The following is a 13,759-nucleotide window of genomic DNA, read 5'->3' on the forward strand; positions in this document are numbered from 1 at the left end:
AAATTTAAATTAACTTGAAATAGCTCAGTAATTTCATGTTTTTACTTTTCTGTATTATTTACCAATAATGACCCAAATACTCTCAAGGGGTGACCATAATAGTCTCCTATATGTGACTGGGTGACGGGCATTTAAAAGTGGTAGTCCTGGGTTCAGACCCCACATCAGTCGTGACCGTACACGTTCTCATTGCTTTCAGTAATGGCTTTTTTTTATTTTAGCAGACTTGGGGCTTAAAGCTTTTCATCACAACCCAGTTATTATTAACTGTTATAATTTATTTTCTTCTAAAATTCAAAAATGAAAAGAGAAAATGCCTCTGTACTGGAAAAGTGTATTGATGCTGCTGTGGTATAAATATTACTTTTCACAATGCAGTTATATTGAACAGTGTGATGCAAATTCAAGAAAAAGCAATTGACCCTTCGAGTACTGAAGATCAAACTTTACAGTCTGTTAAAATGGTCAGGATTACTGAAGTATGTCATAATTCAAACTTTATATGTCCTCACAGTGAGTTGTCAGATTTGGCAATAAAGGATTAGTCTCCTTTAAAACTGATAGCTTCCATTCTTGTTCCAACAAGTATTTCATGTAGGTATCATCCTGATTCAACTGTAACTTTTCATGAAAAATTATTTTTTGAATGTTCAACTTGCATCACTTTTTAATAGTTTGATATATATATTATTGCACTACCATTAATTACAGATTCACCTATTCATACTGACAAAAATTAAAGTTTTCAGTGAAACACAGATTTTTTTTTTCCTCTGATGTTTTATAAGCAACTCAATAGAAAATCCGTGAAAGCTACATTGTAACTATTGCATTTCAAGGTAATTATCAACTTAAGTCATATTATACTGAAATAATCTTTAAGGAAACATTGCAAATTCAGTAAAAATCCACAGCAAGAATAACTTTTTTCAAGCACACAACTACTATATCATATTTTTTATCTGCAGAAATGTAGACACATTTTGAGTAGCAGTTACTGCTTAATATACCTAGCATTATAGCAGTAGTGGTAATGGACGCTCTTTTGTCAGAAGAAAAAAAAAAGATCAATTCTTAGACCTTAACTCCCACAGAAAATTTTTGAATAAACAGATGAAATCTATTGTCAATACGAAGTAAACAGAATAATACATAGTTAAACAAATTAGAAAATTGATTCCACTTGAACTTAATTAAATGTTATTTCCAATTTTTCATATCAAATCAATTTGATAATAAAGTTCAAGACCTTTACAATTTTAAATAAGTGTGGTTTCATTTTCAACTGTCAAAAGATCAAATTAGGAAAATATTTCAAATAGGAACACTGAGGTCACTCCATGTGACCTTGACTTTAGAGCCAAACCACAAAATCAACAAGGGTCATTGTGTAAAGCTTGTGTAAAGCCTGAACTATGTATCTATATTAAACTTTCTCAGTTTAAGTTAAAACAATTAACAAGTACGCATAGTTCCTGTGACCTTGACCTTTGACTGGAATCTTTCTCAAGATGGTACTATTGTAAAGTTTGAAAGCTCTAGCTATAAAACTTCCTGTCTTAGAATCCGGAAATTAAATTGTATTGATTTATCAATTACTTTTTAGCAAGTCAAATCAGAACCTTATATATTTGCAATACTTTTTTCAATGTCGGTCAGACAAATTCTCCTTTGGGCAGACAATCATTGAAAGTTTCTTTCAATGAATGTCAGGTCTGTTTCATCATATGAACGGTGCCATGGGAAAACCAACATAGTGGGTTTGCGACCAGCATGGATCCAGACCAGCCTGCGCATCTGCGCAGTCTGGTCAGGATCCATGCTGTTCGCTAACAGTTTCTATAATTGCAATAGGCTTTGAAAGCGAACAGCATGGATCCTGACCAGACTGCGTGGATGTGCAGGCTGGTCTGGATCGATGCTGGTCGCAAAGCCACTATGTTGGTTTTCTCATGGCGCGGCTCATATACATATAATACATGTATGGATATAAAGTCAGAAAATGAAATGTTTGTGAGCTGACCATATTTGATCAGGAAGATGTTTATCTGCTCATTTGTTTGATCCCTGCCGACAGGAATTCACACATTGTGGTTTATCTTTGATCAAATTGTGATCTGTTGTCAGACGTGAAGCATACAATTGAAAAATAACAAATTTATAACAGGTCCTTATATAATTAAAACTTTCAATATATCACCAAGTTAAGATCATCACACAGTTATGATATTGACAATTTATTGCCAGTTCTGTAAATAATTTTATCTTCATACACTTTAAATGAAACCATCAGTTCAATACAATGATTTTGTCTGTAAATACAGATATGATGCATTGGAGGGAGTCAATTTTTAATATTTAGCCTGCTGTTTCTAAAATGGACTGGCCCATCATTCAATTTGGGCAGTACCATTTATCATTCAAAGCTGTGTTCACTGAAAATTTGCTGACTGAATAGCGAACAGTGCAGACAATGGTCAGACTGCACGGATGTGCAGGCTGATCTCGGTCTGCACTGGTCGCAAAAGCAGAATCACTTGCCGCCAACGGGTTAAAGGTTAATAAACCAAACTTTCCGATTTAAATATTTTCAGTTTTAAACAATAAATAAAACCAGTATGAGGGACAACACATCAAAAACACTGGATATATTAAACAACTTCTATTTATGATTAGTTTTAGAAAGTTTATGGACATTGTAGCTGTGATTTACTGTCATTGTTCGTACAACCATAGAAAAACAGTGGTCTTTCCTAAGCTGGATCATGCTTTGACATTTACAAACAGTTTAGTGAAAGGATTAAAATATTTATTTATTATAAAGTCTAAAAGTTTATACCTGTAATTCTCAAGATGATGTTAACTTCATGGAATTGCCGCAATATTCTAATTTTATTCTTTTACAGCTAAAATTAGACTCAGCACAAAGAACAAGACATTCCATTGACAAACAAGACATTCCATTGACAAACAAGACATTTCATTGACAAACATGACATAACTCAACAGACAACAAACAGGAACAACTTCAACATTTTCAACTAAAAGTAACAGGAGGAACTCAGGTCAAACATTTTTCCAGGCACTTCTGTAGGCAAGTATTTATATAATACAATTGAAAAATGCTGTATTACAAACTGTTATATCTATTTTACAAGAAGCAGTTGCACAGACAGACTGTACTGTCTGTAACTGACGTACAGATACTTGAATTCATCACTATCAAGCCCACTTACAATTTTTCATTGCTTACCAGATGTCAGAATTTTCAATTATTTTCACTTACCAATAGTTCGACAAGACTGCCTAATCAGGAACAAAAGCTAGGAAACTTGACGATGCAAAACAAATTTCAGAAACCACAAATTATTTGCAATATTTACTCCCATACTTCTTGGACCGGAAAAAAAAAAATTGAGTAATTATTTTATTGTGAATAAATTACTAGCTCTCCTTTAAAAACTGGAAGATATTACTTACAAAAGGTACCCAGAAATTGCAACTGCTTCAATACTTACGTTTAGATACAGAAGAGACTATAGCTGCTACACCTAAAACATCTCCCACTGGCGAAAGGCATAAAATAAAATATCAACAAATATCTACATCTGTAATACATGACCGTCAATAACATAATTATTAATCGGTCAAAAACCTCAACATTCCAATTTAGATGTGAAATAACCAAATTTGAATGTGAGAAAATTCTCAAAGACAGCTTGAAAAATAGCAAGTCTCTCCAAACCTGTATCTGTCGGTTTTTCCTACAGAAAACTTACAAAAGCTGTTAAAAAATATGTAAGTGAAGTAACAAAAACAGAACTTCTGACTGGATGAATTTTCTTGATATGTCTGGAAAATGTTCAAAATATGCAACACAACATTACTGATGTATATTTTGCATTATTATACCTCACATAAATGTCCAGTGCAAATTTCCCATTAGTTTAACTTGAATAATATATCATATTCCCCAGTGATTTTGAACATGCAGGCTGATCTTGATCTGCACTGGTCCCAAAGGCAAAACAACTTGCCGCCAGCAGGCTCAGGGTTAAATTGAGCCCTAATCGCAACACCTTCTTTCCATCGGGAATATTTTCTTGTTGCAAGAGGTGCATTTTAGGGGTACTTTGGTAATTTTTGTAGAAATTCAACAGTGAATAGTTTAATTAACAGATGCTATATTCACTTTTTAAGATACTTTTCTCCATGAAATCAAAATTAGAAAAGAAAAAACAAGAGCTGTCTGTTGACAGCGCGCTTAATTATTCGAAGAATTGATAGAAGTATGGGGTCAAAATATAACCAGAGATTTTCAGACAAAAGAAGAAAATTAGATAAGACAGTCACAATGTACCTGTATTTGTCTTGTATGGCATGTGACCATAATGATAAGCAAGTGTTCATAGTTTCAAAACCATATATCAAACAGTTTAGAAAAAACTAGAGCTGTCACAGGTGTGACAAATTATACCCCCACAATACAGCCTTGTCACAGAAGTAAGCCAATGTCGAAGTCGAACCTCAAAATCAATAGGGGTCATCTGCTGGTCATGATCAACCTCCCTATTAAGTTTCGTGATCCTAGGCCCAAGCGTTTTCAAGTTATTGTCCAGAAACAGTTTAACTGTTCTGGGTCACTGTGATCATGACCTTTGGCCTACTGACCTCAAAATCATTAGGTGTCACAGTGCTCCAGCTTGCTATTTTTAGCAGGGCGCATCGCCCGTTCCGAATTTCTTTCCGCCCTGTTGCCCTGCCAGTCATCCTGCCCGTTTTACAATCATTCATTTCCTTTTTAGCCAACCTTCCCTTTTTTGCCTCAGTGGTTACAATAAACTGCTTTATTGCACCTTTTTATCTAGTGATACATGCCCGGGGGCATTGACATAACTGGCAAACAATTACCTGCTGTGATCGGCCCAATTTAGTCTGCTACACCAGCATTAAAATTACTGAAGCTTAGTGTTAAAACAATATCTAACCAGTCTGAAAATTATCTTCATTTTCACGATGCCTGTCAAACTGTACTTTTGTTTTCGTTCACAGACGTAAATGTCCATTTATACACAATTAAAACTTCGAGTCCAGACAACAGACACTTAAATCTAATTGATAAAAATCGACCACAATCAAATTTAGATAGGAAAATTTTTTACCTTGATCATTTTAAAAGTTTTTGAAATCGAAAGTAGATTGTCGTCTGCTGTATAAAATTGCCGATTTTTCAAGGACATTTCTTTGTAATTAGTTTAATAAAATGTAAGGGCACTGTAAACTTTAATGTCAGATACTGTAAAATGCTGTTAAACTGTCTTTGCATCATAATAATTTTTCAAAAATATTGTTTAAAAATGAGTTTTAGAAAAGTGTAACCATACCCGGATATAAAATTTTGGATACCCGGAATACGTTCTATTAGAAGTGCTAAACTTGCATTTAGTCTGTTGTAAGTTAAAAACTTTGCCTTATTTCATTTATTTAAGTGAATGTTTAAACTTTATCTTCTGTATGTTACACATATAAATTTATAAATATCAAGTACATGGAGATGTGTTCTGAAATTTAACAAGTAAAATGGGCCTTAACAAAAGTTATTAAAATGTTATAGCTACAGAAATGATTTCAAGCTTTTATTTCTTTAACACACAGATATTGTTATTAAATAAACAATTACAAAGAACAGGCCCAGATTCAGGGCCAGGCCAAGGGGGGCTGTGCCCCCACAGTTGGCTGAGAAGTGACCTATACTCATCAAAGATGCACCCTACTATTTTGACAAAAGAACTTTTTTTTCTCAAAATTTAGACACAGAAACCCACCAGAGGCCACCATTGCGTACCTGTATTTCAAAATTTTCCACCCAATCAAGAGGAAAGTAACATACCCTTGCAATACCTCAAAATTTAGACATAAAAATGCACCAGAGGCCACCATTTCATGCCTGTATTTCAAAAATTTCTGGAACTGCCGAGTAAAATAGGAGCAGCAGCATTCTTAGTATACTAGAGATGACAAACCTACACTATCAAAGCACAAAGTATGCCTTATACCATGCCTAAAAAGTGCCTAACATAATGCCAAAAGTATGCAAAATTCCTTGCCTAAAGTAAATGGTTACAATTTTTTGACAGGGGGAGCATCCACCCTTCCCCCCCCCACCCCCCAACCCAAAAAGTGCCCTTTTCATTGCCAGCACCCTGCCCTTTTTTAATCCTAGCTGGAGCACTGTGTCATCTGCTGGTCATGACCAACCTTCCTATCAACTTTCATGATCCTTGGCCAAAGTGTTCTCAAATTACTGTCCAGAAATGGTCCAACTGTTCTGGGTCACTGTGATATTGACCTTTGACCTACTGACCTCAAAATCAATAGTGGTCATCTGCTGGTCATGACCAACCTCCCTATCAACTTTCATAATCCTAGGCCTTAGCGTTCTCAAGTTATCATCAGGAAACCGTTTAACTGTTCTGGGTCATTGTGACCTTGACCCTTGGCCTACTGACCTAAAAGTCGAACCTGACCTGTATTTTATTATGTTACAACTGTGTACTAAAATTTATGATCCTAGGCCCAAGCGTTTCAAGTTATCATCCGGAAACCATTTAAATGTTCTGGGTCATTGTGACCTTGACCTTTGACCTACTGACCTCAAAGTCGATCTTGACCTGTACTTGATGATGTTACACCTGTGTATCAAAATTTATGATCCTTGGCCCAAGTGTTCTCAAGTTATCATCCTTAACTGTTTCGGGTCATTGTGACTTTGATCTTTAACCTACTGATCTCAAAGTTGATCTTGACCTGTATTTTATGATGTTACACTTATGCTCCAAAAACAATTTAAATCTGTCAAGCCTTTCATGAGTTACTGTCCGGAAACCATGAAAACCAACAGATCGAATGACAAACAAGCTCACTCCTACATATACCCCCTCAAAGTTTGTTTGTGGAGGTATAATAAAAATGGAATGATATGCCAAACTTAACTAATTTCTATGTCAAAAATGGGCAATTACTGAGCTAAAGTCATTGTCCTAGTTATATAGTCTTGTCTATGTATATAGACTATGATGGTAAACAAGTGGTCAAAGTTTCAAAGTCATATGACAAACAGGTTAGGCAAAATATGGACTGGTATAAAATTTAACTGATTTCCAAGTCCAAAAAGGGCCATAATTCTGCAAAAATAGTTGACAGAGTTATGTACTTTTGCCTACAGATGGAGATCATGACGATAAACAAGTGCTCAAAGTTCCAAAGCCACATGTGAAATATTTTGACAAAATGTGGACTTGTACGAAAACTGAACCAATTTCCAAGTCCAAAAAGGGCCATAATTCAGCCAAAATAATTGAGTTATGTACTCTTGTCTACAGATGGAAATCATGATCATAAGCAAGTGGCCAATGTTTCAACAAAACATGTCAAATAGTTTCAACAAAACATGGACTTGTACGAAAACTGAACCAATTTCCAAGTCCAGAAAGGGCCATAATTCAGCCAAAATACTTGATAGAGTTATGTACTCTTGCCTACAGGTAGAGACTAATATAAAAAACAAGTGTTCAAAGTCACATGTCAAATAGTTTTTACAAAACATGGACTTGTACGAAATCTGAACTAATTTCCAAGTCCAAAAAGGGCCATAATTCAGCCAAAATACTTGACAGAGATATGTACTCTTGCCTACAGGTAGAGACTGTTACAATAAACAAGGGTTCCAAGTTTGAAGTATATATCTTTGATGGTATACAAGATATTACCATTTCATAAAACCTTTAACCAACGCCGACGCTGGGATGAGTAGATTCCTCGAATAGACTCTAGCTAAAATTATTGTCTACCTATCCTATTTTTTGTTAGTCAAATAATGATACACAGGTATTTTTTCTTTCTGACCAAATAATAATTGCAAGATGATATTCATCTTTTAAGCAAAGTATTGCCTTTTCTTTTTCTATTTGCAGCACTTTGCAAATAGCAATGTGGACTTGAAACATGTTCACAGTATTGCATTTGTTCCATATACACTCAAGGACTTCAAAAATTCCTCATCTTATATATAGCAACTATTTCATTCTTGCAATTTGTATTCAGTTTTTTTTTATTTCACTTATAATTATTATTTATTAAATCTCATACAATATGGTGGTTTCTGTGGTGACATTTGAAGCATGACTGTGACTGTTGAAACCTGTGCATGCATAGCTTGTGCTGTAATTTTCAGCACCAATTTACCAATATTTTAAAAATGTTTTTGCATGTTGAAGCTGATTACAAACTCCAGAACAACCATTTTATCATAATTTTCTGACTTTTATCAAATTAAAGGTATATAAAATAAACATTGACTTTTTTTTTAAAGCAGGTTTTCTCAAAATTGTTTATTGAAATGCTATAAAGTGATAATATCAAACATGTGAGTATCAATTTATTTCCGTGTGGATGAGTTGACAAAATTACACTGGACAAGCTGTTATTCTTGGGTTCCAAATTTGACACCATCAAATGAACATTTTAAATTATGCCAACATCACCTACGCTGGCATTTTGCAATGTCCAAGCGAATTTAGTCTTTAATTATTGGAAAAAGTGGTCAATTTATTTATGTGTTAATGTAATAAATATGTGATATTCTTTTCTGCTGATAAGTATCAAATCTCTATATAAAAGTAATCCAAATACAACTTTCAAGAACAGTAGTCACACTTTTACAAGCACAGGGCAATAACAATCTTAATATTCAGATTTATTATTCATAGCTTATAAATATAATTATGCATTATGAAAATCTTCTTGATTCACATTTTCCAAATACCTGAATGGGGCTTTTTTAAAGTGCTTGAGTGTATCTATATTTTCTATACTGACTGTCTACATTTAAAAAATACTGGTACTGAATCAACCAAATCATGAGAATAACTGCAGCACTACTATTCTCTAATAAAAGAACATTAAGCATAAAAATATATATATCAATGTATGAAACACTTTTACCTTAAAAATAATTCTATAGAGTAAGAAAAAACAATTGTAAAAATCTTGAATGTGATGCCATACTCAGTATATGTTCTTTCATTGATAATGACATTGTACTTGCAGAATCTGGAAGTATGAAAATAAAGAGTTGATCAGATGCGGCTGAAGACATAAAGGTTTAGGGGCAACAGAAAAACAAGAGCACCCTGAAGGTCCTTAGATTATGTCACTCACTTATTAACCTTGAAATTATTGGAACAGGAACTAACAGGAACATTTCAACAGATCTGAGAGCTCCATTCAAGGATACTACATACCAAGTTTGATCCAGTGGTTTATGAAACTAGTGTTAACATGGTTTCCAATTATTTAACTAAGTAAATATCATGAAGAGAAATAATTTGACCAGATTAAATGTATATCAAGCACAAAGTTGCTACAAGATTTTATTGTAATTTTACCTTGTGACCTAGTTTTTAATATCAGACTGTTTTCAACTTAATCTAGCCAATGTAATGCCAAAAATCATTCTGACCAGGTTCCACTTAAATCAGTCAGAAAATGTTGCCTCTCGAGTGTTTTATATAAACAGTTTTTCTATGATTTGATATAGTGACCTACTTTTTCATCAAATATGACCCAGTTCCAAATTCTTCGAAAACTAGATTTCATAAAAGCAAACATAATCTGACCTTGTTTCTAAAATGTAAAGAAGATTTAACAAGAGTGGCATAGGGATCCTCCTCAAGTGGTGAATAGTCACCCTGCAAAGTTTTAAAGAATGACATATGGATGAAAAATGCCATTCCATAATACATCCGTTTTTTCAAAATGGGCTTGTTTATAATACATAATATAATTATATTAATAGATAAGACTAAAAATATTATTATATCTTACCTTAATTCATTTTACCCTGATAAAATTTTATGTGAATTTGAAGAACTTGTAGTACACTTGGTCATTTTATACAATGCATGTTGTTAATAAAATTAATAATAACTGTTTTTGGTCTAGCTACCTGTTTTAAAAATACTGTTTCTGTCATATGCTTCAAAACATCAATAATGTACTACAGCTAGTACACCTTACTTAACTATGATATTCTAATTACAATTAAGACTCGGCTAATTGGGTCTTGTGGAATAAGATGATGATTTACCAAGAAGTAATTGGTATAAACAGCAAGTGCATATATATAACAAGAACTAATTATTGAATTATTTAGAAAAATATTAATAAGAAAACCACATTTATTTTTATCATTTGTACAAAACCACAACAGAATAAGTATCAAGCCTTATCATCAGTGCGGGTTGCACACTGAAAAATTTGGCATGATCGACAAGTGCGAATTGCACACTGAAAAATTCTGAGGCAATGACATAATACATAAATATGAGGTCAGAACAAAGATGGTGCCAACTCGCTGCTGTATCAAAATGATGTACAAAACAACTCATTTTATCTGTGGATTGACGAGGGAGTCAGTAGCCCAGTGGTTAGCAGGTTCGACTTCAACGCCAACGGTCCGGGTTCGATTCTCCGTCGTGGCTGATATCCCGACTAGTGTTCAGTGCTGGGTGATTTACTTAAATTGGTGCTGTTTCTAGCAGTATCCGCCTAGGCTGAATGCTGGGGAGGTACACCTGCCATGGGCTCGGCTGGAAATAAGTTGTTCCATCCATTCCAGGTGGGGACTTCTGTCAACTACCCAAGTTAAACAGGAAACTTTACCTTTTTGACTAATTTGTCAGGTGTTTTGTTCTTTTACTAAATGTTTGTATGCACCATTTGAGAGAAAATTACCTTCAGTGCTAAACAGACATGGGTAAACTATAGTTTCTTTTAGATGAAACATTTAAAATAAAGTTTCTTAGGGTCATGCCTCCAACATGAATTATTTTCAAAATTGTATATACTGGTACTGATGATAAACCCGAACAGAAAATGAGGTTTTTTACCTGTAACTTTTTTATTTCTGCAATTTGTAATCAATGGTTGGTATCAAAATAAAGCTGAACATTTGCTGAAAACTTTGCATAATTTAAATTTATATTTAGTTAGCAAACTCGCAGGTAGTGAGGCCCTGAAAGGGGTTAGTAAAATGGGGACTGAAAGCAGGTTGACTGATGATAAATTCGAACACTTTGTCGTTTACAAAATTTTCTTTGTAGTATCATATTGAAACTTTCCCAAAAAAGTTGCAACAGTCATTCCTGATCAAGTAATGAAAAGTTACCTAATGTCAGGCCTTCATGTGGTGACAGTGAGCATGTGCAAAAAAACACCCTCTTCCCCAGTAATTTTGGATAAATATTTTTTATACAGATAAATGTAAGTCATTTATTTATACAGAATATTTACCAATTTTGTTTTTATTTACACTAGTTGGGTGTTGTAAATGGAAACTGTTAGATGGTGTGTTCAGTTTTTTAAATAACCGACTGCAATCAAATATTTCCAAGGTGGTCGACTTATCATCTGTCCGGGTTTATCATCAGTATGCCCTTTTCTCGTTATTCCGAGCCCCTAAGCCGGTTTTTCAGTGCTGGTCAGTTGAAGATTTAAGTTTCAAAAGAGTTTTTGCTATAGTTTGGTACTCCAACATCTAAACTTATAAAATCCCCATGAAGAAAAATTCTAAGGATTTTTGTAAATGAATAATCTAGGCTTTCTCATGATGACCCTAACCCTCTAAAACAGCCAAATTCTTTCTCGTTAAAACCGAGTCTTGCAATCATTTGTACTAGCTCTGAAAAATTAAGGCTTTTTTGAAAAAGTTCTTTGTTAAAATTAAGAACAGATATATTATTGTGTTAGCGGACAAAAAAGTTTCAAAATAAGTGCTTTCTGTTTTCTGTAAGAAGGTTATATATTACCCCAATGATTTTAGATAAGCAAATTCTGTGCCAAAATTTTCTGTTGTGTATATTTCTATTTTAATGCAAGTAATTCTATTTTCTTTTTACTTTTGCTTATCTGTCATATGATTTTTTACAACATACATAAAATTTAGAAACAGGAAATAGCTGCAAGTGCAAATTTTCCAAAGGCTCGGATCAATGAGAAGGCTCGGAATTACGAGAAAGAGGCATACCAGTATGTTGTTGAATCAACTGATCAAAGGGAGACTAGTACATTGTCATTAACCTATTTTGTCAAAACGTGTTTCAGTGTGAACTTTGAAGTTTTCAAATCAGATTAAATAATTTGGATATTGACTTATAAATGTGACTGCCTGGAAATTTTGTTTTATTCATTTAAAACAGAAAATCTGCGGGTTAAACTGACCAGAAGATTTTGGCCTGTCCCTTTTGGACGCTTTTGTGTTCAGCTTTGTGCTCATGGTAATCGGCTATCACAACCTCCGCTCTTGTCTCACGTCGAGTCCAAAGACTTTAGAGAAAATTTGTATTTTTCTCAAAAAAAGTTGTCTTGTTTCTTGGCAACAGTACGCTAGTCCGGACTTCCGGTTTCACTTTTTGTTGAACAAAACGATAAGATCAAAATGTTTCCGAGTAGAAACGACGGTGTCAATACAAATATCACCGATGAAATATATCCTGACAAGTGCGTTGGTTACAAACCACTAAATTTTAGTCGTACCAAACACAGAGCGTACAGTAGGTCCGCAACAGAAAGATACTGTAGTGGAAAGATATAGCAGTTGGGTAACTTCAAAAACCAACCAGCACGTACATTTTACACAGCAGTTTTAATGATCCTGCTGTCCTGCAAGTGTTGGGAATTGTAATGACACTTCGTGTTTAGATTTACATCTCTCTATTTATGACAATATCTTACATACCAACATTTATGACAAAAGGGGTGATTTTAATTTTAGTATTGTATATTTCAACCATTCGAATGGGGATGTACCAAAGGCAACATCTTATGGGATATATATTTCTCAATTAATACAGTTTACCAGAGCCTGTAGTCATGTTGAGGATTTCAAAGAACGTAGTCATTACAAAAAAAAGCTTCTTCAGCAAGGCTATTGTTATTATAAATTACGTAGGTTCCTGGCAAACCGGACAGAAAATGGGCCATATATGTCAGATTTTGTTTAAAATTTAAAAGTATGTTAAGGACACTTCTGCGAGAAGGTATTTGAAAAACCCGCTTATATGGGGATATGGTTTACAAGATAAGATAAGTAAGATTTCGGGTCATGGGAATTTTCCAGTTGTATTTGGAAAAATTAAAACGTTTTACTTAAAAAGGTTATGGCTTACCTGCTCAGAGACAAACTTTGTGTTTTTACAGTTGGACCTCTTTGATTGTGTCTCACGAAATAGGCAGAAGATTTTTTAATGGTGGGGATTATAGGAATGGTCTCCGTTCGTCTGTCGGTATCAATTACAAGTGTCCGCTCCATATATAACTTAAACCCCTTGAAGGATTTTCATGAAACTTCAAATGATCAAATGATCACCTCATCAAGACGATGTGCAGAACTCATGAGTCAGCCATGGCTGACTCAAGGTCAAGGTCACAATTTGAGCCTTCCATTTTGTGTCTGCTCTGTATCATCTAAACCCCTTAAAGGATTTTCATGAAACTTGGGTCAAATGATCACCTCATCAAGACATTGTGCAGAACTCATAAGTCAGCCATGTCAGCGCAAGGTCAAGGTCACAACTTAAGGTCAAAGGTTTGAACCTTCCATTTTGTGGCCACTCTGTATCTCCTAAATCCCTTGAAGGATTTTCACGAAACTTGGGCAAAATGATTACCTCATCAAGACAATGTGCAGAACTCATAAGTC

At 34.3% G+C, this 13,759-nt stretch overlaps 1 protein-coding gene and 1 long non-coding RNA gene across 4 annotated transcripts in view; one reads left to right on the forward strand and one right to left on the reverse strand.

Annotated features, from left to right (window-relative positions):
• The window catches only part of LOC123529955 (uncharacterized), a 29,841-nt gene extending 26,753 nt beyond the window's left edge, over nucleotides 1-3,088 (forward strand). Inside the window, exon 3 of the long non-coding RNA XR_006682238.2 lies at nucleotides 2,907-3,088. This is a non-coding gene — a long non-coding RNA (uncharacterized LOC123529955). The remainder of the gene's footprint in view (nucleotides 1-2,906) is intronic.
• LOC123529953 (MYCBP-associated protein-like) overlaps nucleotides 1-12,477 on the reverse strand; it is a 75,544-nt gene extending 63,067 nt beyond the window's left edge. Inside the window, exons 1-2 of one of the 3 annotated variants that reach the window (XM_045310588.2) lie at nucleotides 12,280-12,477; nucleotides 3,519-3,566 (exon numbers count right to left, since the gene is read on the reverse strand). In XM_045310588.2, the coding sequence (XP_045166523.2) occupies nucleotides 3,519-3,566; nucleotides 12,280-12,334 (103 nt within the window). In that variant the 5' untranslated portion in view covers nucleotides 12,335-12,477. Of the gene's footprint in view, nucleotides 1-3,518; nucleotides 3,567-9,066; nucleotides 9,112-12,279 lie in introns of all 3 variants that reach the window. The other 2 variants (XM_045310590.2, XM_045310591.2) reach the window with 2 other exon arrangements.
• Between the last annotated feature and the right edge of the window lie 1,282 nt (nucleotides 12,478-13,759).

Source organism: Mercenaria mercenaria, chromosome 13 (assembly GCF_021730395.1).
Source record: "Mercenaria mercenaria strain notata chromosome 13, MADL_Memer_1, whole genome shotgun sequence".
Taxonomy (NCBI): Eukaryota; Metazoa; Mollusca; class Bivalvia; order Venerida; family Veneridae; genus Mercenaria; species Mercenaria mercenaria.